Source organism: Drosophila simulans, chromosome X, assembly GCF_016746395.2.
Source record: "Drosophila simulans strain w501 chromosome X, Prin_Dsim_3.1, whole genome shotgun sequence".
NCBI classification, from domain to species: domain Eukaryota; kingdom Metazoa; phylum Arthropoda; class Insecta; order Diptera; family Drosophilidae; genus Drosophila; species Drosophila simulans.
In genome coordinates, this window is record NC_052525.2 from 10451557 (window position 1) to 10479450 (window position 27894).

The 27894-nt window shown below is 45.7% G+C and overlaps 4 protein-coding genes across 5 annotated transcripts in view; all 4 read left to right on the forward strand.

Moving 5' to 3' along the window:
* Positions 1 to 17351, forward strand: LOC6725631. Of its 2 annotated transcripts, none has more exons than XM_039297608.2 (8): positions 1 to 3414; positions 6872 to 7310; positions 9049 to 9225; positions 9920 to 10476; positions 10546 to 10949; positions 11009 to 11378; positions 11434 to 12849; positions 13725 to 17351. In XM_039297608.2, exons 1-8 carry the CDS (start codon positions 397 to 399, stop codon positions 14172 to 14174), a joined length of 6831 nt encoding a protein of 2276 aa, XP_039153542.1. In that variant the 5' UTR covers positions 1 to 396; the 3' UTR covers positions 14175 to 17351. The 2 variants fall into 2 exon arrangements, with proteins under 2 accessions (XP_039153542.1, XP_039153543.1); XM_039297609.2 differs by having other exon boundaries at positions 2 to 3414; positions 10121 to 10476.
* Positions 17352 to 17837: 486 nt separating this feature from the next.
* On the forward strand, positions 17838 to 19574 carry LOC6725632 (tryptophan 2,3-dioxygenase). The gene is made up of 6 exons (XM_002106603.4): positions 17838 to 17996; positions 18070 to 18230; positions 18290 to 18423; positions 18478 to 19084; positions 19176 to 19269; positions 19348 to 19574. The coding sequence occupies exons 1-6, from the start codon at positions 17971 to 17973 to the stop codon at positions 19463 to 19465; spliced, it is 1140 nt and encodes a 379-aa protein (XP_002106639.1). The 5' UTR covers positions 17838 to 17970; the 3' UTR covers positions 19466 to 19574.
* Positions 19575 to 21327: 1753 nt separating this feature from the next.
* Positions 21328 to 23550, forward strand: LOC6725633 (poly(U)-specific endoribonuclease homolog). Its single transcript, XM_002106604.4, has 4 exons — positions 21328 to 21532; positions 21610 to 22648; positions 22722 to 23151; positions 23228 to 23550. Exons 1-4 carry the CDS (start codon positions 21466 to 21468, stop codon positions 23459 to 23461), a joined length of 1770 nt encoding a protein of 589 aa, XP_002106640.1. The 5' UTR covers positions 21328 to 21465; the 3' UTR covers positions 23462 to 23550.
* Positions 23551 to 24741: 1191 nt separating this feature from the next.
* Positions 24742 to 27894, forward strand: part of LOC6725635 (unconventional myosin-XV) — a 32048-nt gene continuing 28895 nt past the window's right edge. Inside the window, exon 1 of the mRNA XM_039296351.2 lies at positions 24742 to 25437. The gene's annotated coding sequence lies outside the window, so the exon portion shown is untranslated. The remainder of the gene's footprint in view (positions 25438 to 27894) is intronic.

Consider the following 27894-nt stretch of genomic DNA (forward strand, 5'->3'; position numbering starts at 1 on the left):
TGGCGCGTAACGTTCAACACAACGCACACCACAGTCAACCCCCAAAACAAAAACAGCAAAACAAAAAAAAAGATAATAACGACTACTATCTGGTCCTGGGACAAACAGGATGCGCTCGAGTGACCCTGCGCACCTGTTCGCCAACGACAAGTGCCACGGACAATAATGAAATTTCCCGGGCCCACGTTTGCGATTGTGTGCGTATGTGTGTGTGTGTTTGTGTGAAATTTTCTTGTAATTTATGCAAAGCATAAGCGAAGGCGGAAAATTCAACTGGTGTCTCTTTGGGCGGCTTTGTTCCTGTGCTGGTGGGAACTGGCCATAGTGAAAACTCCCAGCCATAAGCTGGAATAACTGATAGCCCACATTTACGTCCATGGTTTGTGCCACACGATCATGCTGATTGTGGACATGTTGACGCTGGCATTGGCAAATGAGCCGATATGCGGCGGTGGCAAAATGAGATCCAGTGGCAAGGATAATCAGGCGGTTGGAGCAGCAGCATCATCTGTGGCCAATACAACTGGTGGTGGACTAGGCCCAAACTGCGGGCATTCGAGCCACTTGGCATGCGAGGCACGCAACTCACGCGACAATGTTGCTGCCGTCCATGACGAGCTGCGTCAGCAGTGCCACTCGGCGATAGTTGCGGTGGAGGCGCGTGCGCGTGCTGAATACACTGGCAACAACAAGGGCGACAGCAACAACAATAGAAGCAGCAGCAGCAGCAAGAACGCTAGCTGCAACAACAGTAGGAGCAGCAACAACAGCGACATTAGAAGCAACACTAGCTGCAACAACAGCAGCAACAATACCAACATTAGCTGCAACAACAGCAGCAACATTAGCTGCAACAACAGGAGCAACACTAGCTGCAACAGCGACAACACTGGCGACAACTCAGCAACGGAAGTGGCCACGAAATGTGAGTACGCGCAACTCGAGCATGAGAGGCAGAGCGTGAGCGCAGGCGCATACCTGCAACCACCCAATGTGACAGTTAGCAGCAGCAGCACCAGTGGCAACAACAACAACGGCAAGAGGGGGAGCAGCGCCTGCTCAATACCTACAATTGGCAGTGAGCTTTTCAAAGCCAACCTTGTGGCAGCAGCAGCAGCAGCAGCAGTCGTCGCAGCTGAGCAGCAGAGGCAGCAGCTACACAAGTCAGCAAGCAGCAGCAGCAGCAGCCAACCGTCAACGAATTCTGGCCAAAAGCTGTGCAAATTGATTGAGTCCAGTGAAAAATCGGTGGAAATCAATTGCCCCAGTCCTTGTGGCATACGCAACGTGCCAGAAAGTGGCCAAAAGTCCAACGAAAAGTCGTCGCAAAGCGTTGGCCAAACTGGCGACGATATTGGCAGTCACAACGACGACAACGATACCAACAACGACAACAACCACAACCACGACGACGACGACGACGACGCGCGACGTACAGAAAAATTTGTGCAAAAAATCAGGCAAAGCGCGTTGCCTGCTCGCGGGCCACATCATTTTTTTTATCCCAGTGAAAGTGTTGAGATAGATGCAGCAGCAGCAGCAGCAGCAGCATCAACAGTAGAAACAGCAACAGCAGTAGCAGCAGCAGCAGCAGCAACCTTAAGCTCCAAAAAGGAGCAGCAGGAGGAGCAGCAGGAGGCGGGGCAGGCGCCATTGTCATTGCCATATTCTCAGTACCCTCCCTGCTCCCACGATAACCAGCGAACCCACGAGCTACCAGCCAGCAGCAACTCATCCTTGACTGGATGTGGTGGCGTTGATAATGTCGCTGGCATTGCTGCTGTCCGCCCACAAAAAAGTTCCTGGCCTCTGGATTACGTGAGGAGCAGCATCCCAGATACAGCAGCAACATGCAATGACAACGGCAACCAGTCAAAGCCCAGCGATTTAAGTGCAACATCCGAGGAGAAGCTCATCGATTGCGAGTCCTTGGTGGGCGATACAGTGCCAACAGCAGCAGCAGGAGCAACTGCAGCAGCAGTAGCAACAAGCTGTATTGAGCAGGATCTCATCGATTTTGAGCACGATTTGGGCGAGGATTTTGTGGCCAGTCAGCGCTTAAAGCGACTGCAATACAATTTTCAGGGACGCGTGGCCAGTTGTAGTAGCATTGATTGTGTAAAGGCATCCTTGAGACCACAACAACAAAAGCAGAAGGAGCAAGAGCAGGAGCAGGAGCAACAAACAATAAGCATAACAAAGAAACTACCCCCAGATACCGATAGCGATACCAGCCAACAACCCCAACTCCAGTGCCCCAGCCAAACGCAGCTAGCCCAAACCCAAACCCAAACCCAATCCACTCAAGGCGTAGACAATAAGGCGATTGCAGCAATTATCGCGGACCCAAGTGCAATTCAATTAAATGTGGATGCCATTCTCGCAGCGCCATTGCCAAATGAAAGCGAAACAACAGACAGCGACAGACAAACAGCTGAAAATCCCAAGGAGCAACATTTCGTGCTGAATACGCACTCCGAGTGCCCAGTGCGCAGGATCGAGAAGGCGGAGAAGGAGGCAGAGGCGGAGGCGGAGGCGGAGAGCCATAACCAGAACGAGAACCAGACCCACAACCAAAACCAGAACCAGGACCAAGTGGTGATTGAAATCGAAACGGATAGCGAGGAGCACGTCGCTTCCACGGAGGATTGCTTGAGGCGCTCTGCCTTTGTGCCAGCTCAGCCGAGTTGCAAGGAGGCCGGTGATTTTGGCACATCGCTCAGCGAGTTCGATGTGCAGCGATTTAGCGAGTATCTAAAGGTCGCCCGCCAATTGCAGTGGCAACATTTGAATAGCAATAACCGGAACCGGAAACAGCAGGATATCGCTGACACCAGTAGTTTCCAGTGCTACGACGAACTGCTGGCCGAGTTCGTTAGCGAGCAACAGGAGTACTTGCTATTCGAAAGCTATTCCGATTGCGATACGAACTCGAATTCGAATTCGAATTCGAATTCGGATAGCCAGGAGGAGTTTGATTGTGGAAGAGCCTGCCAGTGCCATGAGTGCCTAGCCAGTCGGGATCAGAACACGTCCACTTGCGCCGCCAGAGGCATCGTTAGCGTTACAGCAGCCCATCTAGAACGCCCGGATCATCGATTCATCCCACATCCCACCCACCTGACCAACGGCAACAAGATGCGCGAGGTGAATGGTCAGTTGCGCGGCCTGCTCAAGAAGCCAAATCGACCGCCGCCGGCACGCAAGAATCGCGTCGTCTTCGATGAGACGCGCAACGAGTTCTTTGAAGCGGACTACATAATCCTGATACGCGAGGATTGCGCCTACGACGAGGAGGACGAGGAGCCATGCACCTGCGGCGAGCACGAGCTGGTGCGTCTGTGCTGCGAGGAGGGTTGCCAGTGCAACTATGCCGTCAATCCTGCCGAGGCGGGTGAGGGCAGGACGCCACAGGTGAGTGCGCACAATGGATCTTGGGCGGAACGGGATCCCCAAGGATCTCAGTGGGTTTCACATCATATAGGGATTCATTTGGCTTAGTTATATTTGTTATTCGCTGTGCTTAGGGGAGTTGATTGTAGCCAAGGATTATTCGATTGCTGTAACTTATCTTTTAACTAGATTATTTATGTGTTTCTGACTTAATCAATATGAGTAATAGCTGCAATTTTACCGATTTTAGCCTTCAAGAAGCCCATTGCATTTCCTTTTCAGTCCGGACAAGCAGTCCGATTCCCAGTATAAGCCGATTAGCTGTCTCCCACCTCGTCGAGTTCGAGTTGCTTAGCTGGGCTTGGGTTTGGGCTTGGGTTTCGATCTGGTGCCGTAGCTAGTGGTGGTGGTGGTCTGGGCCACCGTTTTGCCTTGGCTAATGAGGGCAACCTGAAACGGACCTCGGTCTTTTAACTATCCCATTTCACTGGGGGTCGCCAACTTAAATTGGTTTATTACTTACTCACTTCGTGTGCAAATGCCAGTTGGCTGTGGAGCAGTGCTCTTCGCCGGCTGATGACGTGCTTTTGTCAATTTGAACTTCGAAACCGGGTTGATTTTTATATATTCACGTAGTATTTCCCTTGCAACTGCATTATTCTTACTGCGAAGTAGCAAAGTAGTATCGTCTTGGAATTCTCGGAAAGCCAATCAAAGCCATTTTTAATAGGTTGCAAATTGTAAGTAAGTACGCACTATTTCCACTTAAATCGATTTGTATTCCTGCCATTATGATTTGCTATTTAAATTAGTTCAGCTTCGTGTTTGATGTGCTATGTGTTCTGGGAAAAATCATAAAAATAATGAACTTGGGACCGAGAACTTTAACTGGCTTATCTCTTGCCTTTGAGCACACTCGAAAAACTCTGAGATTTACATCCTCGTCGCACAATATTCGCAATTAGGAGGAGCCCGAAGTTTATTTTCCTTTTCAATTCAGCGATTTGTTCGTTATCTCCCAGCCAGCAGTGTGACATGGTGGATGTGGAAATGGGCCTTCGTCTTAGCCAAGCCGCTTTTCATGTTAATTACGCCAAAAACGCTGTCCAACTTTTGTGTGTTATCACAGTGTATGTGTGTGTGTGTGTGGGCGGTTGTGGGGATGTAGAATTTGAGGAAAACAAAAGGACAGCAGAGCAGCCACAGTGTCCTCGTTTCACCCGCCCAAGTGGCAGTCAAGTAGGAGTCAAGCCGCAGGACACCCCGTCCACGCCCACATTTCTACATCACATCATCCATTGAGATACACATCCTAGTCGTCAGGATGTATGGGTGTACGTACGTACATAATAGCTGCGCGTTTGTCCTCGCATTCTCTATTGGCAAGTGTGTATAAATCACTTAAGAACTTTTATACAAAATGCTTTTCTTGTGCCAGTAACTCGAAACTGCAGTAACAACCAGTGACATTGTTGTCGAGCCCCACACCCACACCCCCCCTTTTTGGAATATAAGAAAACGCCCAGCCAAGCCACCCATGCAAAGACTGTGTGATAGATTGTTTTATGAATTGCGTCCTATCGTGATGAACATGGGGCGTTCGTTATATGTGTTAAGGACGTGGTGGAAAGTTGCCGCCAATATTCGGACATTCCTTCCTTCCGAGCAGCCCAGCAATCATTATAACCATGGATGCATCCACATGACCCGACACCCCTTCCACCCCTTATCACACCATGCCGCACTATGCCATCATTGCCACTCTCACCTCGACACTCGTATCGATCCTGAGCGGCCCTCGAGTTGCGTTTAAATTTCAATTTGCTGCCACATAAGCGACACTTGAGTGCGCCGCTTTTTTGCTTATCTACTTCGGCCCGCCTCTGATGTCCCGATGTCCTGATGTCCTGGCACAGGGTCCTGTCTGAGAGCCTCGGCCGAGAGTGCATCGCGAAAAAAGAAAGATTCATTTTCGAGTCCAGAACACTCATTCATTTATATGGCGGGGCATTTATGGAGTCCCATGGGTTTCAAATGAAGCTGACCCTTCCCTTTTAGGAATGCGAGTAAAAGACTTAAAAAGTTATCAAGGATCTCATTTTTAGGATACCCCAAAAATCCCTTGAAGTTCTAATGGAATTATTATATATGTGATCAGTTTTTAAGCAAGGTCGTTTGAAAATATTCTAGTGTATTTAGAATGGCTATAAAAAGTTGTAAAGCTTCACAATCTGAAAGGTGTCTAAAAAGTATATTGTATTCTTTGTTATTTTTTAATCTTCAAGTGTTTTGTAGCTCACTTTTTGCTCGCTTTGCCTAGGTAAACTTTGGCCACTTCCTTGTTGTGTTTATTTTTCTCAGTGTGGGCGCCCAATGTACTTGACTTGGCGCTTCTTGAGCATGTCCCCTCCTCGATGCGTCGGTGTGTGTGTGCGGGTGTGAGTGTGCGGGTGTGAGTGTGCGGGTGTGAGTATGCGGGTGTGAGTGTGTGGGCTCTCTGAAGAGTTTAATATGCATTTAGTGTGTGTAACAAGTTTGCCGAGCACGTTGCATAACACACAGACAGTTAGCTGGCCACATCCTTGGCCGGAGAAAGAATACGTCGTATTTATGCAAAAGTTTTCGCCTCTCAAGGCAGAGTTATGACAGGACTACGGACACCCCCCCTGCCACAAATACGAAAAAAATTGAAAATGCATAGAGGAAGAACAGTGAGATCCTTGTCTAGACATTGCAGCCAGCTGCAGTTGCAAATAAACAGGATTTTGGCCGTTCCCGGGGGAATTCCGGCAGAATGGAGTTCGAAATCGCTGGCAACTTTTACATGTGCAGCACAGCTCTTTTCCAGCTTTTTCCTCTGTTTCCTCCCTGAGAATTAAGTTTCTGGTCTTTTGTTGCTGCCCCTGACTCTTCAGATGGAAAAGTGCACAGATTACAGGGAAATATGTGCATTACTTGCTGGTGTCATATAAAATGATATATTATGGAAAGGTAAAAGATTACTCGTGGAGTGTATGAGGTTTTTATAAAATAAAGTATCTACTGCAAATGAAAATAGCTTATTTCCCATATCGTAAAGTGTGTCCTATCGCCTTTAGTTGCACTCCACTCGCCTTGTAGGCTTCGCCATATCAGCAGTTGAAATATATCCATCAGATATGTGGCTAACTAACTATGCCATTAGGGGCATGGTTATATTTCACAGTGGCAGGAGCAGAAAGCACGGGCTTAACGCTGATTTATGGCGCCCACTTCGTCATCCCAGTGCTTAGATCCTGTCCATGCACAAGCACTTGCATATGGGATGTACATACACGTGCATACATGTGCGCAAGGACACGATGCTGCTGACGACCAAACAACTCAATTAGCTTAATTTGCGGTGATGCAACTCGGCTTACGAGCATTATTCACTTAGCCTGCCCACCTCCGACTAATTTGGTTATGCTTTCCATCCTTTTTTTGTGTTTTGTTTTAGAGTCCCAAATACCAGCCGCCAATTGAGTTCGTCGACGATGCGGCACTCAGTCCGCCCGATGGCTACAAGGACAGCAGTCTGAAGAACACGCTCGGCGGCGCCCTGAGCGGTCACATCTTTGGGGCGCAGCACCTGCAGCAGCTGCAGGTCATCCAGCGGCTGCAGCAGCAGCGTGCCGCAATGCTGGCCGCCCGCAACACCACAGGCGGTCAGATACCGCCCCCACCCCCGCCCGTTGGCACTGCTCAGCAACAGCAGCAGCAACAGCAACAGCAGCAGCAGCAGCAACAGCAGCAACAACAGCAGCAGCAGCAACAGTCGCATCAGCAGCCGCATCATGGAGCCATGCAGCAGCAGCAGTCGGAGGAGGACCTCCAGGGCGTTTGCACCGAGTGTGCCGAGTGCGCCGAATGTGCGGCCAAACAGCTCCAGGAAGCAGGTGAGTGGCTGCACTGCGAGAAAACGGTGCCTCATAGGTAGTTCCATCTAAATTGTGAAACTTGTCATGTGACAGCTGTCGGTTGGTTTGAAATATGGCTCAAAATCAAGGGATACGACCGTGTTTGTGCTCTGATATGCATGACTAGATGCCGTATTTCATGGGGGTCATGACACCATCGACATCCACATCCACATCCAACTAGAACTCCAACTCCGAGTCCAACTCCATGCCGCAATGCAATTAGTGGGAATCCCGCGGGAACGAGGACGCGTTGCGTTCTTTTCATTCACAAACGCTTTCGTTTGCCTTTGTGTAATCTAATTATGAATTATTTATGCAAACATTCGTTGCTCGTCGTTGCCCGTTGACATCCTGCCCAGCTTGGCTCGGGGAACAGCTCCTCGTCCTGCGACCAACGGCCTCGGGGTCCCTTAAATTGGACGCCATTTTTAATGCTTCCTGCTACGCCGCTGCTGGTTCGCTGCACTTGCTCTTGTAATTTTCTAGTTAATTTAATTCGGTAAAGTTGGCGATGGCCAATGGGGTGTGGGTAGTGGGCTGTGTTGGCTGGGCAGTCGGGTTCACAGACGTTCAGACAGGCCGGACAGTGGAGTGTCAATAAAGAGAGCACACAACAGATATACACAACTCCAAGGTCCTTAGCATATATGTATATGTAAACATCATCAGAGTTATTGGTCTCAGAATGGTTGCATGAAGGAATGGTTAGCTGAGCGCCTAAGGCACTATTTACTCAAATATTCCTCACAACTTGGCAATTAATCAAAGTAAGTAAAAGGCACCTTTCGGTATAACCGATATGCCCATCAATGGCTAACGATTGCCACTTTGGCCATATAATAATGCCATAACTATGGGTATAATTCCATGGTGACGCCGTGTATCGGCAACGAAAGCATTTAGTCAACCAAATGAAATCGCTAAAGTTTCGGGCTTGCGCCATAAATAATTCGGATGGCATTTTCGGGGCTTGTTTGCCCAAGTCGCCCGCATTTTCATCGAGTCGGTTCTATTGATTGATTTACGGCAACTTGACTTCGGTTCGAATCGAATCGAATCGGATAGCTAACTCCCTAAAAGGATGTTTCGAATGGCAGGCATTTGCATTAATGTCGGTGGTCACGCTTTATTGGCTGCCAAAGAGACAAACGGGAAGCGGTGGAAAATAGGGGGAAATAGGGGAGAGTTTTGTTTATTTTATATTCGTTTTCTTGTTTTTTTATTTTTTTTGCCGGGCAGGGCATTTGCCGGGGTTTACCTCTCTAGGGAGCACTACTCATTAATTGTTGCGCGTAACGAACCGCGAATGCGACAAGCCCCCAGCGACAAGCCCACAGATCGCCCCCTATACAAATGCCCAAAACATGTTCCGATGTGGCCATCGAACTTCGAAAACTGAGAGCTGGCCACTCAAAAGCTATGCCCATACCGATCCTTCAAGCGCACTTCCGCTCCAGAAGCAACAGGCGGAAGTTCCCCGAATCTGAAATCCAATTTATCATTCATTTGATGTGATATAGTCACTTGAGGTAGCCATGCATAGGTATCCACACTTTAAGCCCTATCTGTGCATTAATTAATCAATTAAAAGCTAATTTAACTCATGCCAATGATTTAATAACTAATAACTATTTTATGAACATATGGCCAAACACTTTATGACTTTTATCACTCTTTAACTCGCTGTATCTAATTAATTCATTTCACATTACAGAATGCAGCTCCCCGCAGTGTCCGGAGGAGATGACCCCACTGGGTGTGCCCGCTGTGGCCATTCTGCCGCTGCACACCAGTTCCCCGGAGCGCCGGATCACCCAGAAGGAGATCATCGCCGGCGAGGAGCGGCCCAAATACGTCCTGCAATCGCAGTACAAGCCATCGCCCACTGGAGGTAAGATATCAGCCAGTGCAAAGCCCCAGAACCTATCCAAATCCATATCCATATCCAAATCCGAATCCAAGTCTTCATATTGGCTTTATCATGCATTTATGCACAGCAAGCAAGCGCCACATGGCCATATTGCACATTTCATATTCGATCTCCGATCTCGATTGGAATGCCATCAAGGTCTATTAAAAATTTCCCATCCGAGCATTGGACATTGAGTTTTTCCATTTTTAAGCAAAACAATGTAGAAATCAACGATTCATATCTATTTTAACGGCTTTCAAATGGCCAAAATGCTTGACAACTTTAACATAATATTAGCTTATTTAGCTATAATTATTTAATAAATATGTTGATCGAGAAAATGAGAACAGGCAACCTATAGAAGCTATAAATTTGCAGCTTAAGCTTTTGAATTTAGTTTCCCAATAAAAATGCTATTAATGCATATTTCTCATAAATAAAAATAAGATTCCATTCAAGATATAATATTTGAGTATCAGCCAAACGACCCATAAATCGCTTCTCCAATTATTCGATTATCGTGTACATATCAAGCATTCGTTATTCACGATCTCCATGTCGACATCGATCGATCTCAATGTTCCAATAAAAATTCTCAATTTTAAAACAAAAAACAAAAAAAATACAATGCCTTCCAATGGTTTTGCGTAATGCTAACTGCTCGTACGTGTAGTGGTGAAAGCTAGAAAGGATTCGGGCAGTAGCAAGGCCAGTTCCGGATCCATCTCCGGCTCAGGCTCCAGTTCCGCCCATGGAACAGCCACCCAAGTCCCGGTTCCCGTTCAAGTTCAAGTTCCAGCTACGGCCATCAGTAGCCATCAGTCCTCGAAAAATAAGCGATTTGTTGTTGAAACCATTACCACTATGACCACAGTGACCGAGCGTCGGATCATCCGCGAGGCGCACGAGGATGTGGCAACCGCTGGATCCGCCCCTGCACCTGGCACCGCCGCGCCAACGGTTGGAGCTGCGTCCGCCACTGGAGCTGATGCATTACCGCCCGCCTTGCCGGCCAAGGCGAGTGCAACAGCAGCAGCTGCAGCAGCAGCCGCCGCAGCAGCAGCATCGGCAACCGCATCCACATCCACATCCGCATCAGTATCCGCAACGGAACAGCAACAGTTCGAGGCACAGAAACCGCCACCCATACCGCCCAAGGAGACATCACCCACGCAGATCAGCGGCATCCTCAAGGGCGGCAAACTATGGAAGCAGGACTCGATCTCACAGGTCAGTTACCAAGTGGGTTTAGCTATCGATGGATTTCTACTAATACTCCATGTTTTCCTTTTCAAGCAGCAGTCGGATGACCAGAACAATACCACATCGGAGGACGAGAGCGGTGGCACCAAGCGTTCGGTGCGGTTTGTGACCGAGGATCAGGCGAATGCCGGCACCGATAGCGATGGTCAGTCCCTGGCCGGTGACCTGGACGACAGTGAGAACCAGATCAACGAGCTAATCCCGATCAAGAAGCACTCGACGCTCTTCAACAACGCCCTGCGTCCCAATTCGGCGGTGCGCCAACTCTTCCCGAGCGTCTCGGCTCATCAGGCACCGGTGCTCACCTCGGAGGCACTACGGGCCTTCGATGAGTCCAAGCGGGCAGGCTGCCTGGTCACCCACTTGCCTGGAAGCTGTGGTGACTCCGACACCTTGCGGAGGAGCATGGAGCGCAATATACTGCGACGATCGCTGATTAAGTAAGTGATAGATACTCATATGGTAACTAAGTAATCTTATTGAACATAATTCCCTTTAGAAAAAAGGCTGTCAAATCGGACATTTCGCTGGAGGAGCGCATCAAGCAGCTGACCTGCGACATCGACGAGGATCTAGCCGAGGAACTGCAGCGGGCTGTGGACGAGGATGCTGAATCTGTGGCCGAACGTGCCGATGAGTTGGCCCAGCGCAACAGTCCCGCCGGCGAGGAGAATCCCAATCCGGTGCCTGGTTCTGGACAAGCTCACAAGTTCGTCAATGGCGAGAAGAGCTTCTCGCCGAGCAGCTCCGTGTCGAGCTCCTCGAGCGGATCGTCGGCCTACAAGAAGATCGCTGACATCTTCAACCGCGACAAGAAGCAGGAGAAGATCATGGAAATGGAGGAGAATCCCATAGTCATCATACCACAGGTGAGTGCTCTTCCCTTCTAGCTTATACAAAGTTCTTAAGTTATATTCCTTGCAGGAGTGCCGTTGTCCCGCTGCTCCGGACTTGGGCATGGGCATCCAGGTGCCGGTGGTGCACACGCAGATCCACCGCACTCCGCCCCGCCAAACGGAGCCGAAGCGCCAGTTCCTCTCCTCCACTTTGGCTCCCCTGACCGCCTGTGTGGCTGGGAACAAGGACGACCTATCCTCCTACTACACATTGGCCGCTGCAGCTGCTGCTCATCCGCATGCCCATGGCCACGCCCACACGCATGCGCATGCCGCCCACTATGCCGCCGCCGCTGCGGCGGCTGACTTTAATATGGGACAGCTACTGGGTGCGGCTGCAGCCGCTGCCGCCTCTGGAGATCCCGCTGCCCAGCATGCGGCTGCCATGGCGGCGCAGGGATTGGCCCAAGGATTGGCTGCCGCCGGAGGTGCTGGGGGAGCAGGAGGACTTGGTGCCGGAGAGGATGCTCGCAAGGTGGCACCCGATGTGATTGCCGGAACACCGGGTCAGGAGGCCGCCGGGCGGCAGGAGCAGGACGAACTGGCCGCCTTTGCCCAGGCAGACGCCAAGCGGACCGAGCAGCTCAAGAAGCGGTACACGGGAGCGGGCTCCGAGCCCAGTCAATCGCAGGCCAGCAGCGACGATGACGAGCAGAACGACTATGGGTTCAACAAGCGTCCCTCGGTGCGGGGCATCAAGCCCAAGTTCAGTTCGACCAACGAGATCCTGGCCCAGATGCAGGAGCAGCTGAGCGCGGCGATACCCACGGTGGTCAATAGCCAGCCCGTGCAGCATGCGGTCAAGGGTTATGCCATGCCAAATACGCTCAAGCAGAATCCCTCGCCGCAGAATGTGCCACAGAACTTGCAGCAGCAGCAGCAGCAACAGCAGCAGCAACAGCAGCAACATCAGCAGCAGGCGGTGCATCAGCAACATCAGCAGCAGTTGCAGCAGCAAATGGCCGCCGCGCTGCAGAAAACGGAGCAGCGAACGTGGAGCTTCTACAGCGAGACCGGGGAACAGCAGCGCTTCCCCATGGATGCGGCTGCCATACAGCAGACCTACTACCAGACCCTGCCCGCCGGCACCATGTTCCGCCAGACGATGATCCAGCAGGGCGCCACTTCCGCCGGCGGTGCCGATGATGCATCACTGCTGTACGCCGCCGCTGCAGCCGCCCAAAATTGTCAGAGTGTCACGGCGACGGCAACGGCCACCGCCACCGCCACGGCCATCGAGCAGAGCAAGCACAGCAGCTACAGCAGCCACTTCGCCAGGAGCCCCACCCGGCGGCCAGAGTCGCCTCCCCCGCTGCGCAACTACCATCAGACCATGGTCCTCATCCCGTATAACGCGGAGACCTACTCACAGTTCGCCGCCAGCAGCAGCGGCGATCCCAAGCTGGCGCACATCCAGCGCCAAAACATCCTCGAGTACCAGCAGGTGAGTGAAGTTGGTATAAATCTGGTACAAATGAGCCATGTTTTGATCAAAATATCTAATATTTTATTCACAAAAAATTAGGGAAATGATTTTTGGAAAAAAAATGAATTTTTAAATTGGGTTTTTTGAGGATAACTTGGCCAAAAATGGCCACACACCTGAAAAAAGTACCGTTTTTTGCTCCTAATTACCAATTCTAACCATCCCTATCCCTTTTTGACGGACTCGTTAAAATAATTTTTGGCCGAATTTTCGAATTTTTTGTAAGGGGTACCATCATCAAAATTTGCAAAAAATTTAAAAATCCTTGAATTCCCAAACTTGAATGCAAATCGATTGGGATTTAAGAAACAAACTCAACGAGGTATGATATTCCATATTTGGGTTATTATATTCAAAGTTTTGATCAAAAAACCAAATATTTTATTTACAAAAAATCTGGGAAACTATTTTTGGCAAAAAACTCAATTTTCAAGTTGGCTTTTTTGGCTATAACTTGACTAAAAATGGTCACAGAGCAAAAAGGAGTACCATTTTGTATTCCTTACAACCAATACTAAGAACCCCTTTCACTTTTAAACTGATTTTGTAAAATTAATTTTTGGCCGAATTTTCACATTTTTTGTAAGGGGTACCATCATAAAAATTTGCAAAAAATGTGAAAAATTTTAAATCACCAAATTTGAATGCCAATCGATTTCGTATTAAATTATGACTTCAAAGAGGCCTATGGTATTCCATATCCACAATTTTGACGAGAATTTTGATTATTTTTGATAATATTTGGCTTAATAGGTTAAAATTATCTAATTTGTTACAATGTAAGACTCAAAAGCAGAACCTATTAACACTGTTTACTTTCTACCCGGTAACAGGTAACCCAGCAGACGATTCGTGTGCCCATTGGCTATGCCCTGCCCGGCATGCAGTTGCATGTGGTGAGTGGGCGTGGCCATGCCGCCCACTATGCCCAGCACCAGCAGCAGCACCAGCAACAACAGCAGCAGCAGCAGCAACAGCAGCAGCGCCTGATGCAGGGACACTATCAATTTGGACCGGATGGCGGAATGCCAGGATTCAGCGAGCGCGGAGTGCCCGAAGGAGCGGCCGCCGTATCGCACAGCGATTGCAATGCCATGGTGTCGCCAACTTCGGCCGCAGCAGCGGTACAGCAACAGCAGCAGCAGCAGCAACAGCAGCAGCAGCAGCAGCAGCAGCAGATACAGCAGCAGCAACAACAGCAGCAGCAACAGCAACAGGTCGCCGGAGGAGTGGGTGTGGGCGCCCAGGCCCAGGGATCCGTGTACTATGCGATGAACGTATGACCCGCGCTCGAATAGTCGATGCCAGCGGCGGTCATTGTCGAGCGCCGCCAGTGTCAACTTGTCGAAATGTCAGCGACTTCAGTGCATTTGGGTAGCGGCGGCATGGGCGGCAGATGAGCGCCCGCCCCGCGGTATTCCAAATGCGAAACGGAGTCCGTGATTGAGTCCTCGAGTTCCCATCAGGTCCCATCCGCTGATTTCAGTTGCCCCTCAGTTGACCCTAGCGAGCGTTTTTGAATCAGTTTGATCTTCCGTTTAGGCAGTGTATCTGTATCTTTATCTGTATCTGTATCTGTAAGCGTAACCGTATCTGCTTTCGCGTCAGTATGATTATCATTATCTGTATCCGTAACCGTGTTGTCAGTATCTTTGTGTCGCTGGACGTGTGTCTCACAAATACTCCAGTACGGCCTGTCGCTACGAACCTTCAAAGCTTTCAAATCTCTTGAGTTTTTTGATAGATGCAAGAAGAATACGTTCTGAAGTGCATAGAACACTTTAAAGCGTTTTTGAGGTGGTTTCGAAGCTCTTGAGGTTTTTAACACGCCCATTAAAATAGAATTAACAAAATAAACATCTTAAGTTGGTGGTAAACGATGCAGCGGCATCAAAATAATTTTGATACTATGTGCATCATGGAAACGAAACTGCGGTTGCACCGTTTACAACCAGCTCCATCAACGAGATCCAATGTGAATCACTCCACGTTATGCAATGCTCCAAAAAGTAATGTTTAAGTTCAGCCTTGTCGTCGAGGATTTAATTTAATAGGTATTAATCTTTAGTCGAGTGTAGTGAAGAAAGGATGAAAATCTAAACCAAAACACAACCAAATCACATGAATTTATTTCGAGCATGTACATGCTGGGTGCTAGTAATGCAAAAACAAAAACAACAACAACCGCAACAAAAACACAACAAAACCAAGAAAGAGTTAATTAAGCTATAATGATTATATTTAACAAAGTTAAACCCAAAACAAAGATATGTCATAACATTACTTTTAATTCCATTTTTTTTTTGCTGTTAGCCAAGGAAACCGAGTTTTGCTCAATGAGAAGTGCATTTGATTTTAAACACATCTATTTAATAACTAACATACATTATTATATATCGACATATGCGAATGCTTAACTAAATTATACATAATTAATTATATTTCATTGAATTGATATTATAAGGTATTTTCAATGTAGTGCAATTTGTTGCTAACTCCAAAAGTTCTCTTAGCAGAGAGTATTATATAAAAACATAAATATATATATATTTTATGAGTATCGAAATTATAGGACTATTTTTAGGCTTAGGCTTTATTTGTATACAATTTAGTTTTAATTATTTTTTTTCCTTATGTATAATAAATTAAAAGAAATTTTCAACAATTTTTGGTTTCCTACGCTTAAGAAATGTACCGCCATGTTTTAGCATGGTACATGTAAAATCTATAGGCGAACACATCTATGTGTACTTATGCTTTGTAAGCTACAGTTTGTTTGGGTTTCATTTGTAGATCGATCAGCCGGCATCGCATTCCACATCTTCCACATTCCACAGACCCTAAGAGATGTACATATGTTGAAACCCTGGAAGATTTCATCACGATTGTGCCTAAAAGTATGCAAGAAACTGACATCATCATACTTTTAAGCACCTAACAAGTTGTGTTGAAATCTGCGGGTGAAACCACACATCTCCGATCGCCTTTCTCCCAAAGTGAGAGCATCAGTGCCAAAAGCTTGCATCCCAGACCTCTCTCAATCATCCCATACCACCCAATCATCTCACCTAGTTGATAGAGTTACCATTTAAATCGTGCAATCATACGAAAAATGTTAGAAGATACCACACAAAGTCACGATGAACCGAGGAAAATATCGTATCTCTTTAAAAAAAACATAGGTCTACATACAAAAACATACATACATAGATGTAAGTGCATTTGTGCATGCATCCCGCATACAAAACATTAAGATGATATACAGACATACATATATAAAATATGCATAATGTATTTCGATTCAGATATTGTGTTAATGTCTATAACGAACATATTGAAAACTATTGAAAGCAAACACGAATTAAGAGTGCAATAATGTTAAAGTGAAATTACCGCTGACAGGAAACGGAAGCCGAAAATGATGAAAAAGGACAACGCAATTCCGTGAGAGCGCACGAGCGAGCTAGATAGTTGGTCGGCCAGTTAGACAGGGATGGCGAGAGCCGAAAGAGACAGAGATAGCGCGCATAACGAAACAGTAGTCATAGATTTAAATACACAGACATTTACAGAGCGATTAACTATAATGGATAACTAAAGCGTGGTTAGGTGTTCGATACTCAAGTTTTTTTTTTAGTTTATTCTTCGGTTAAATATTTTCGTTGCACTTTTTCGCGGTTCCACTGAGAGATTCCGACACTAGAAATTGACTAGAAAACGCAGCGCGATTTGCATATTATATAAATACAGTTAGAGCCAGATAGCGAGCGAGAGTAAAGCGATAAATTATAAATAAATATATATGTATATATATACATACAGGCATACATATATATATATACATGGATATATACTAGATGTTTATGTAATACATAAATGGCATTGAACGAATTCCAAGCACATTGCAAGAATCCCAAATCAAAAAATCGCATGAAATTGCCCCGTACCTTTTGCGTTTTACTCCCAGATGTAACTCAATTTTTTCTATGCAAAAGTAGTTGAAAATTATATAATGAAAACCGATTAGAAGAACAAAGCATACATATATATATATATATATATAGAGAGACACACATCGACAGTATCCTATTCGAATGATTTCTTTGAGAACTTGATTTGCGATTTTGGATATGCAGCAAGAAAAGTAAAACCAACAACAGAAAATGTGTAAGAAATAGTATAAATAAGGTCGGAAATTAATGCCACGACATTACGCTATATGTATATGCTCGGGGCAAGCAACAACAAATCCAATAAAACAAAGTAATTAACAACAAATAAAACGGATGAAACAACCAAGATTATGTAAGCGATGGATCGAAGTAAGAATTGATGCGAACGGCACAAGTATATAACAAATTTCAACAAGTATATGACTGAGCCAATGACTCAAAGATACATTTTAAATAAAATGGAAAACCAGAAATATATGAAAAATATAAAAACGATAAGCAGGTGAATGACAGCTTCTTTTTCAATGGGTTTTGGGAACTGCAAGTTATTGTGATCAGAAATCAAACAAGTTGATTTGTATGCTTCTGATTGTATGGACATGTTTGTTTACCTATTTTGGCGTATGGTGCGATTGTATAAAAACAAGTTTTGAATTATCAAAATATGTTCCATTTATTTTAATACAACCTTGACCTATTTTCAAGGACCAATAAGATTGGACCCCACATAAACACAGAAAACAACAATTCGTATTCCAAATGCAGAGTTCTAATATGAATTTACTATTTTTTTTAAAATTGAGAGATGGTCTACTGAGTTAACTATACCCTAGGTAAAGTTAGTTGTTACTGTGATTTGTCATTTCTCACTGAACTGTACTGTAGACTCCCTTCCATTCAGGGAAATATTTGTGTGCGCCGCACTTTCACCTCCAGTGATTGATAATTCCCAGCCTATCTGGCAGTGCCCATCGCCCAGATCGCCGACTGTGCAATCAGTCGGAACTGGAGCTCTCACTTCGCCTTGTTATCGGTTCGCTGGGGTCTCATCTCCGGTCCGCTGGCGGAGATCAGTTTGCCAGCATCCGCCGCTCGAGGAGTCACGATCTGATCTGAGCTGAGCACCATGAGCTGTCCCTATGCAGGAAACGGGTGAGCACCAGCACGTGCTGTCCAGGAATGCCAATCGATCTTCAGCTCTGCGATTCAATTCAAACCCATACAGAAACGATCACGATGATTCGGCGGTGCCATTAACCACGGAAGTGGGCAAAATCTATGGAGAGTATCTGATGCTGGACAAGCTGCTCGATGCGCAGTGTATGCTCTCCGAGGAGGACAAGCGACCCGTGCACGATGAGCATCTGTTTATCATCACGCACCAGGGTGAGTAGGTTTGCAACTGGACGAAGTTACTCAGTGGTATTTAAGTACGTTCTCCACAGCCTACGAGCTTTGGTTCAAGCAGATCATCTTTGAGTTCGACTCCATACGGGACATGTTGGATGCAGAGGTCATCGATGAAACCAAGACGCTGGAGATTGTCAAGCGACTGAACCGAGTGGTTCTGATCCTGAAAGTGGGTGCTTTCTGAATCTCTTACCAAAGTCCGTTTATAGCTTCATTTGCACAGCTCCTGGTGGACCAAGTGCCCATTCTGGAGACCATGACCCCGCTAGACTTCATGGACTTCCGCAAGTACCTGGCACCCGCATCCGGTTTCCAGTCGCTGCAGTTCCGTTTGATCGAGAATAAGCTGGGAGTGCTGACAGAGCAGCGGGTGCGGTACAACCAGAAGTATTCGGATGTCTTTAGCGACGAGGAGGCGCGGAATTCGATTCGCAACTCGGAGAAAGATCCCTCACTACTGGAGCTAGTGCAGCGCTGGCTGGAGAGGACTCCTGGACTGGAGGAGACTGGCTTCAACTTCTGGGCCAAGTTCCAGGAGAGCGTCGACCGATTCCTGGAGGCGCAGGTACAGAGCGCCATGGAGGAGCCCGTGGAGAAGGCCAAAAACTACCGCCTCATGGACATCGAGAAGCGACGCGAGGTTTACCGCTCCATCTTTGATCCGGCTGTGCATGATGCACTGGTGCGCCGTGGGGATCGCCGGTTTAGCCATCGAGCCCTCCAGGGAGCCATCATGATCACCTTCTATAGGGATGAACCCAGATTCAGCCAGCCACACCAGTTGCTCACCCTGCTCATGGACATCGACTCGTTGATAACCAAGTGGAGATGTAAGCATTGCATTCTTTGATACTCTTTTATAAATATATGTTATGTTTAGGACTGGTTTACCTAACCAACTACTTTCTATTCCCTCCACAGATAATCACGTCATCATGGTGCAACGCATGATTGGATCCCAACAGTTGGGCACTGGTGGCTCGTCCGGATATCAATATCTGCGCTCCACTCTCAGGTGATCATCGCAGATGTGCATATATCGGGGATCAATGAACTCCAACTGTTCTCCCTTTGTTTTATTTTTTGGTTTCAGTGATCGCTACAAGGTGTTTCTGGATCTGTTCAACCTGTCCACTTTCCTGATTCCCCGCGAGGCGATTCCACCGCTGGACGAGACCATTCGCAAGAAACTGATCAACAAAAGTGTCTAACAATCGGCAGGGTATTCAATTAGTCAGCGTTTAGCTATGCGTTGTTTGTTCTACCTACTGTTTCTCGTTTTGGTGTAATAAAATTACTTGTTTAGTCTTTGTTATTACATTTGCTATGTTCTTTTCTTTAAGACTGACTTGGAAATGTTTTGTATCTCTAGAATAAAAGGTAAACTATCATATTTTATGGGTATATGTGAGTCAGCAGCCTAAAAGTAGACCATAGATATTTTGATTGTCTTTCTCGCTCTTTTCTATTAGTTCCATAGCAAGTTAAATTCCATAAAATTTGAGTGCCAATACTCGTCAAAATAATGGTATAACAGAATTTCAATTACAAACTAACGCTTTAAATGAAAAGTTATAAATACCAATTCTAAATGGGTTTTAATATATAAATAGACAAAATATGATTATTGTATATTTTTAAAGCAAGGTAGATACGACTCATAATGAAATACAATTTAGAGAAACTATAATTAATTTCCCAGATTTTTTTATATTACCAAATTCGCAACATTAATTTCAGAATAGAAGGTCAAATCAAGAGTTACGTTGTTAAGATAAAAAGATGCAAAAAATATTTAGAGATCAGAACCCAAAATGCTTTGTCATTTCGAACACTTATTTTCTACCCGACTTAAAAACCTCATTAATCATACAAAATACAAAATTAATAATCGAATGGCTAGAATTTTAAATAGATCATATGTAGGTTGCTTATCGTCTTCTCAACGTTCAAGTTTTGCAATTGGGACTTGGAGAGCTTTCCAAATCGACTATCGCTGTTTGCTCAAATGGAGCACACAAAAACATAACCTTTGCCAGTGGCCTTTTCCTCGGGCGATAAGCCCGAGATTTAAGTACTAAGTTTTCAGTTTCATTATTATTTATTAGAACGGGATGGCGAGCTAGTCCACTCCGCTCACTCCTTCGCGAACAGTGCAATTAATTAGTTTTGTTGAATGGTTAGGGGAATGGAATCGGCATCCATATAGAGTCGTCTTCCAGGGGATGGCCAGGGAAGGGAACCAGAACAGAACAATACTGAATTCCAAGGCATTATGTAAGCTTAATTCGCTTTAATCGCTTACGTGAGCCATTTCCGAAGGCAAATACAATTTCGGACTACCTCCCATTTGCTCGGATGCCTGCGACTATTTTTGTCCGGTCAGGTCGGATCTGTTTTGTTTGACAATTAGAGCTCTGTCCAGGTAATTATGGACCATAACCCTCGATCGGCCCCTGCAGCAGGTCCCTTCAGAACTCAGCCTCTGAACTTGCCGGCGATTTTTGGGTTGATTCAGCTCTCACGACTTCAATGTGTATCTAATGATTGCAGTCAATATATTACTGAATATTAGTCTTAAAATTAATATAGGTATAAATGTCATATGAATGTACATATATTCATAATATAAAGTTATATGACACAGTTCACGTAACTAATCTTAGACTATTTCGGAAATATTTGTGCACCTTTAGATTTATATAGATTCTATATGATTATATTTTACATTAAGCAATGCATTTTTAGTGCATTTCACTTTCATTTCCTTTTGAATATTCATATTTTACAAAGTCTTAATAGCTATATTTAGGATTTGGATCTTATAAATATCTTTTTATGGGTTATATTCCAATTTTTTTCAAAATTAACATAGCCTATTGAAGTGGCTGTAGAGTACCTGTATAGAGGCAAAACCCACGCCGCCGACGATCGCCTCGTAAGCTCATTAATAAAACCACAAACAACAACAGCGGCTCATACGACAGCAGCAGCAGCAGCAACAACAGCAGCAGCTACAACAGCAACACCGGCGACAGCAGCAACATCAGCTGCGATCGCAAAGATCAAGCGGATGGCGAACTGGAGTCTCTCGTCAGTCGCTTGCCGAGTCTCCGTTCAGCTGGTCGAGCAGTCTTCGAATCTTGAAAAAACCGAAATTTAAAGAAAACATCGTTGTACGCCAAGGCAAAGTGCTAATAAATCGAGCAAAATGCGCTGCCTGGCATTGAGCGCAGTGTTTTTGTGCCTGGCTCTGGCCGGGCACTTTCATTTGTCAGGTAGGCGAAATGGCGAAACCCATGCGGGCAACAACAGGTAGTCATAACTTTGTGTTCCGACCCATAATCCCCGCTAGATGCCTACAAGAACGAGGTACAGATCACCCCGGATCCGCTAGACGCGGTGGAGACGACGACCAAGAAGTCCAGCTGGTTTGGTGGATTCAAGAAGTTCTTTGGCAGTGATGGCACTACCACTACCACCAGCACGATTGCTCCACCGGTGGTCACCAGTCCGAAATCGGTGGTGGTTACACCCACGGCAGCCAACAAGCCACCGCCATTGGTCATCTCGCATGCGCCACTGATGCCGTTGGGACCGCGACCCGATACGCCGGGATCCTCACCTTTTGGCGGCTCCCAAAATCCGCAGACGCCACCTCAGTGGCCATCGAGCACCAGGGCAACGCCATCGCATCCATCGCAACCCTCGCAGCCAGCTCAGCAGCCACCGCTGCCTGGTTTCGCCTCCTATCGGCCACAGAAACCGCAGCCGAATAGCTACGATCTTAGCTACGGTGGCGGTCCACAACCAGCACCAGGAACAGGTCGTCCTGGTTTTGGACTGGGCATTAGCAGCACTACGAGCACCACGACCACCGCGAAGCCCATCACCAGCACCACAGGTAAGACACCGCAGCAGAAGGAGGATTTCCCGTTGCTGCCAGGACCTCGGAGGCCATCCCAAAAAGAGGACTTCCCAGCACTGCCGGCGCCCAAAACTCCACCAGGCTCGCCAACGCCCACACCGGGATCTCCTTCGGCTTGGCAATCGCCGTTGCCAACGCCCCAGCATCCTGTGCATCCGCCCACGAAGGCTACATCGGCGGCCACGCCTACCCCGACACCAACGCCTTCCTTCTCATCCTCGGTAACGCCCACTCCCGCCCACGGAGCGTCTGTGGGACCACACAAGGTCGGAGGTGGAGGTGGCGGCACAACTACTGTGCGACCCGGCTTCCAGTCGTCGGGCAACTCGGTGGCCACTGATGACGAGATCCGCCAGCTGACGGAGCAACTGTACACTAAGGAGAGCAACAGCCAGATCGGTAACATCCAGGTGAATCTGCAGGGACGCACGCGTTCCATCGACAGCGCCGATGAGGCACCCAATCCGTAAGTAGATCAAAGATACGTAGATAAATACAAAAACATCCGTTAAATCCTCACGTTAAATTGTTCTCCAAAGACTTTTGAGTGTGGACTCGAAAGCCCTCGAATCCCCGACGATCGTCAAGATGCGACTGCTGTTCAACAACTACGAGCACGACACCCATGTCAACGAGCATGTGACCCCCAACGAGCGCAAGGAGGAGAACGACTTCCTGGACGCAGTGATGGCCACGCCAGTGATGCGACAGGCCATGCTCTTTCTGCAGCAAAAGGGAGTGGTTAGTCCCGATCCGAAGACCCACCGCGATCTGGTCAAGGAGCTGTGGTTCACGCAGTACTCGCGCGGTCAGGGCAAGATCGGCAGTTCCGGCTTCGAGCACGTCTTTGTCCACGAGGTGAAGGACGGCACCATTATCGGATTCCACAACTGGGTCTATATGGGCGATGAGGAAAAGGACGGTCGCTTTGACTACAAGGGATATATGAAGGAGCAGGACATTGGCACGGTAAGTGGTCCTACGAGGCGGATGTTATTAGAATCTTAATATAAGTAACTTAAAATAATATTATAATCCTTTGCAGAAGGGCAAAATCGTGAAGATCCGTTTCTCGCATCAGGGACTCAACAAGCCAGTGAACACTGTGTTTGTGGGCACCTCTCCGGAACTGGAGCTCGCCCTGTACACCGTCTGCTTCCAACTACGACCGGATCGCACCTGTCCCGTATCCTTGGGCAATAGCAAGTTCGGCATCGTCACCTATTCGTGGCGCTACCGGGGAAAGAACCTCATTGGCAGCGCCTATCCAGAGATTTGAGGCAGCGATCAACGTTCGTGCCTCTCGTAGTCATCGTAGAATTTTTTTTCTGTCGCTTTAATGAATAAAGTTAATGTGTGAAATTATAATTTATTAATTTTCAATTTAAATACGCGAGCCTTTTCATCAGTTCGCGGCACAACTATCGATGTCGACATGGCTATCGAATCTTTTTGAGTATCATAGCAGTCAGCTTCGCTTTTAATAACAAATTGTTAGGAAAAATGTAGTGGTTTTGTTAATATTATCAAATTGGCCACACTGCCGGCAATTGAAAAATGAACTTGCGTGAGATGGGAAACCTGTTTTCAGCCACAAACGCGGCTTTTTCCCTCTCTCGCTTAGAGTTGTCAAACTTTTTTTTTTAAATATCGTACTGATTTGTTACGAATTCAACGAGGTATGACATTCCACTTTTGGACAACTATTTTTGTTGCAATTGAAGAAATAGTGATTATTTTTTAGCAAATAAAACAAAATAATAATATTGCCAAAATTCGAATATTTACAAACGGGGTTTTCTGCATAACTTGGCTTTAAAAGGTGGCACAGCTAAAATAAAGACTGTTTTATGCTGCTAATAAACATAGCTAACTATCCCTATCACTATTTTTATGATTCCCAAAAATAAAAATTTTAACAAATTTTCGCATTTTTGATAAGGGGTACCATCATCAAAATTTGCAAAAAATAGCAAAAAATTTTCATATCCAACTTGGAATACAGCTGGATAGGGAATTTCGTTACGAATTCAACGAGGTATGACATTCCACTTTTGGACAACTATTTTTATTGCTATTGCGAAAATACTGATTATTTTTTACCCAAAAAAACAAAATAATAATATTGCTCAAATTTGAATATTCACAAACGGGATTTTCTCCATAACTTGGCTAAAAACGATATCACCGCTAAAATGACGACTGTTTTATGCTGCTAATAAGCATAACTAACTATCCCTATCACTATTTTTATGATTCACAAAAATAAAAATTTTAACAAATTTTCGCATTTTTGATAAGGGGTACCATCATCAAAATTTGCACAAGATAGCAAAAAATTTTCATTTCCAACTTGGAATACAGGTTAACAGAGAATTTTGTTACGAATTCAACGGGCTAAGAAAATCTTAATATGGACAACGATTTCTGTTTTTTTAAATAAAATTCTGATAATTTTTGGTGGAGAAATCGAGACTTCTTAAAAAAATCGATAATCCCAATTAGTTTTTTCATAATAACGTGGCTTTGAAGATTGCAGAGGCAAGTAACTGCCTGCGTATCTTTGACAGCGATTCCACCTCTAAATACCAATAGGCGATTGCCTTTGACAACCCTGCAGTTGCACTCTTCGCTTTCTCGTTCTCTCGCGCTCTCGTCGTGCTCTCTCTGTCGGCAACAAGTGATCTGAGTTGACCGTAGTTCCATTGGACTTCCAGTGGCTTCGGCCATTTCAGTTGCTGTTTGACTGCCGGAGGAGTTTGTTGAGCATTTTTTTTGGTGCGCGGCGTGCCACGGATTACAACCACAACTATACAAATACCTATGTACATACTGAGCGGTCAAATTAAGTTTTGTTTTTTTTTTCGTTACCCAACTCGCAAGTGCCGTGCAATTATTTGTTCTAATTTTGTTAACCGAAATTTAAAAGCGTCGACACTTTTTTGACAAACAACGCAACAAGCGAATCGGCGTTAAACAGAAAAAAATATTAAGAATCACAAACAACGAAGCAGCGAGAAAGAGGGAAGAAAAGAGAAGAGAGTATCAGAAGACACTACGGATGAAATGTAGCAGAATTCTTCCTCTTCTAATGTTCTGTGTGCGGTGACGAAGTGACGCCAAAAGAAACCGAGAGAAGACAGAAGGGGGCAAGGAGAAAGACAGCAGCAGAAAGAGCTCAAAAAACATAAAACACAAACTCACACGCTGGCAGAACAGAACGGTTATCTGAAACGCAAGGCAACAACAAAGCAAGTAAGTCACGCTCAAAAGAGAGAGCGAGAGAGAGCGAAAATAGCAGTAACCTTTTTCTCACTCTCTCGGAATTCAAATCAGAATCTGAATCTTGGTCTACAACAACAACAATAATAGCAAAAGAATGTCAATAAGACCAGGATTGCCAGGCGCCATAAAAAGAGCGTTTCTTTTTAACTATTTCGATTGGTATTGATGATATGAAGGGCTTTCTTTCAGAAACGCCATGCTACTGAAAATCACAATTTTCTATTCTATTTTGTTTGGAAATTGTTTATTAGCGGTGCAGCATCAGATTTTGTAAGTTCTTTAATTAGCTTCGAGGAATGTAGGGTTATTATATACCAAAGAGTTCTAAAAAATTGTGTTCTTATTAACCGGATTCGTTCTTTTATTGTTTTTCATACACTCCCCTGCAATGATCGTTTATAATCTGTTCCGTGTTATAAACTCAGTAAGAATGAAAGGATTTTTTACTTTTATAATGTTAAAACCTCCCCATTGAAATCGTCCAAAAAAATAATCACAATTGATCAATCAATCAATCAATCGTACTGCCCAATGTCAATGCCAATAGCAACAATGAGCTCTCTGAGTTTAAGCCACCCCCATCATGGCTAATTATAGAGATAATAAAGGTTCGGTATTGCGATGAGCTCATCGAAGATGCATTTGATTTCTAGCCAATTGCACGTGTGCAACTATGAACTTCATGGATTCGTATTTGGATTCTTTCGGGCTCACCTGAGGTCCAGATGCCAATAGATATCAAGACCTGTTCTCGTCTCCAAAGGCGATCGATTTCAATTTGTGTAACGGCACCTGGGCAGCCCCATCCTCCGGTTTTCCGATTCTCGATCCGATGCAGTTGCATAAGCCCGTCCTAACGGTTCTCGAGTGGTTCTCGATGCTATAATTCGGTTTCTTTTTTACCGATCCCTACGATTGGTTCGTCTCGTTTCGTTTTGTATCGCTTTTTGGATTTGGCTTTCGTTTGGTTTCGATCGGCGACGTTTTGGCAAATCATGGCAAGCCAAAAGAAGCCAAGAACGCTGCGCTGCCAACGGTATACGATCGCAAACAGTTAGGCGTGCAAAAAGCCAGAAAAAAAAGAAAAAATCGACGCAAATGCTATAAAACAAAAAAAAATTGGTGGTGGAGCAAAAGAAAACTGGTTCCGGCCATCGAAGAATGCCGCAGCAGTGGCCACTTGGCCAGGTCCGAATGTCTCTGTGTGTTGGAGTATATCCGTGTGTGTGTGTTTGTGTTTGTGTTGGTGTATGCGTGCCACTTCCGTACAACAACGCCCTGAGCCCCCCACCTCCCCCATATTATTCCCCTTCTTAGTTGGCCTCTCTCCCGAGTTCGCGTTCGTTGCCTGAGTCTTTTGTTTTCCCAGCTCTTTGCCGTGTTTTCTTATCGCTGGTATAGTTCCATAGCCTGGCGGAGGGTGATTTTATTAGGGTTCCACTGTTGTTGCATCGCCAAGAGGGTCAGCGTTAAGAATTTATCAAGGTCTTTTTGGGCAAAGGCCATAGTTCAGTGATTTTATGGGAGAACGCTTTTTGAACGGGTTTTATATGGTGCCATGTGACTGAAGCATTTCCCCATTTTATACGATTCAATGAAAGATTCTTACTATTTATAAAACTCTAAGAAATCTGTATTTAATCCCTTTGGCTTGCGATGGGTTGACAAGAGTATCTGGTATTCCTAGAGCAAACTTTTCCCACTTTGCTATCGATAATTTTTTTTGCTTTTCGCTTTCGTGTTCATTTTCATGCTGGGGACGCTGGCAAGGAAAAAAGCGAGCCACAAATGCTAAAAATGCATAACAAAAGCCAAAGCAAACACCACCACCGATGCCAGCTCACACAATCACTCACATTCATGCTAATGCGACAAAGATGTTAATTGACTTTTACTTTATTTAAACAAAATAGTCACAGCCAGCATAGGCAACAACAAAACCGATCTCCGATCTCCATTGAGTGAAATTTTTAATTTACGTTTTTTATTAATTTATTTTCGTGCGGTTTTCGCGGCAAATTCCCGCATATTCGTCATCATCTTGGACAGATACTTCTTTTGTTGTCGTCATCGATTTCGTTTTTCGGTTGAAACCCTACACACTGTTATTAAGTTTTAATCGATTTGGATGATGCGATAATTGGAGGCATCAAAAATCAATTTCGCCTGGGATGTTATGTTAGGCTTAAGCTTAATGAAATCGAAAAGGCTGTATTTAATTTTTCTGGGCTAAGTTTTAAGTTCGGATTGAGAAAGTCGCGCAATGGAAGTAAAACAAATGAACTGTATTTGTACAAAATATGTAAGGTTAGCTGAATGGAATTGTGTGTGTAGGCAAGTCGTCTTTAGATTTTCGTGGAGCTCTAAAAATGTAATTGACTACCAAAGTAATATCTTCTAACCTACATACACACATGCCGCCCCTGG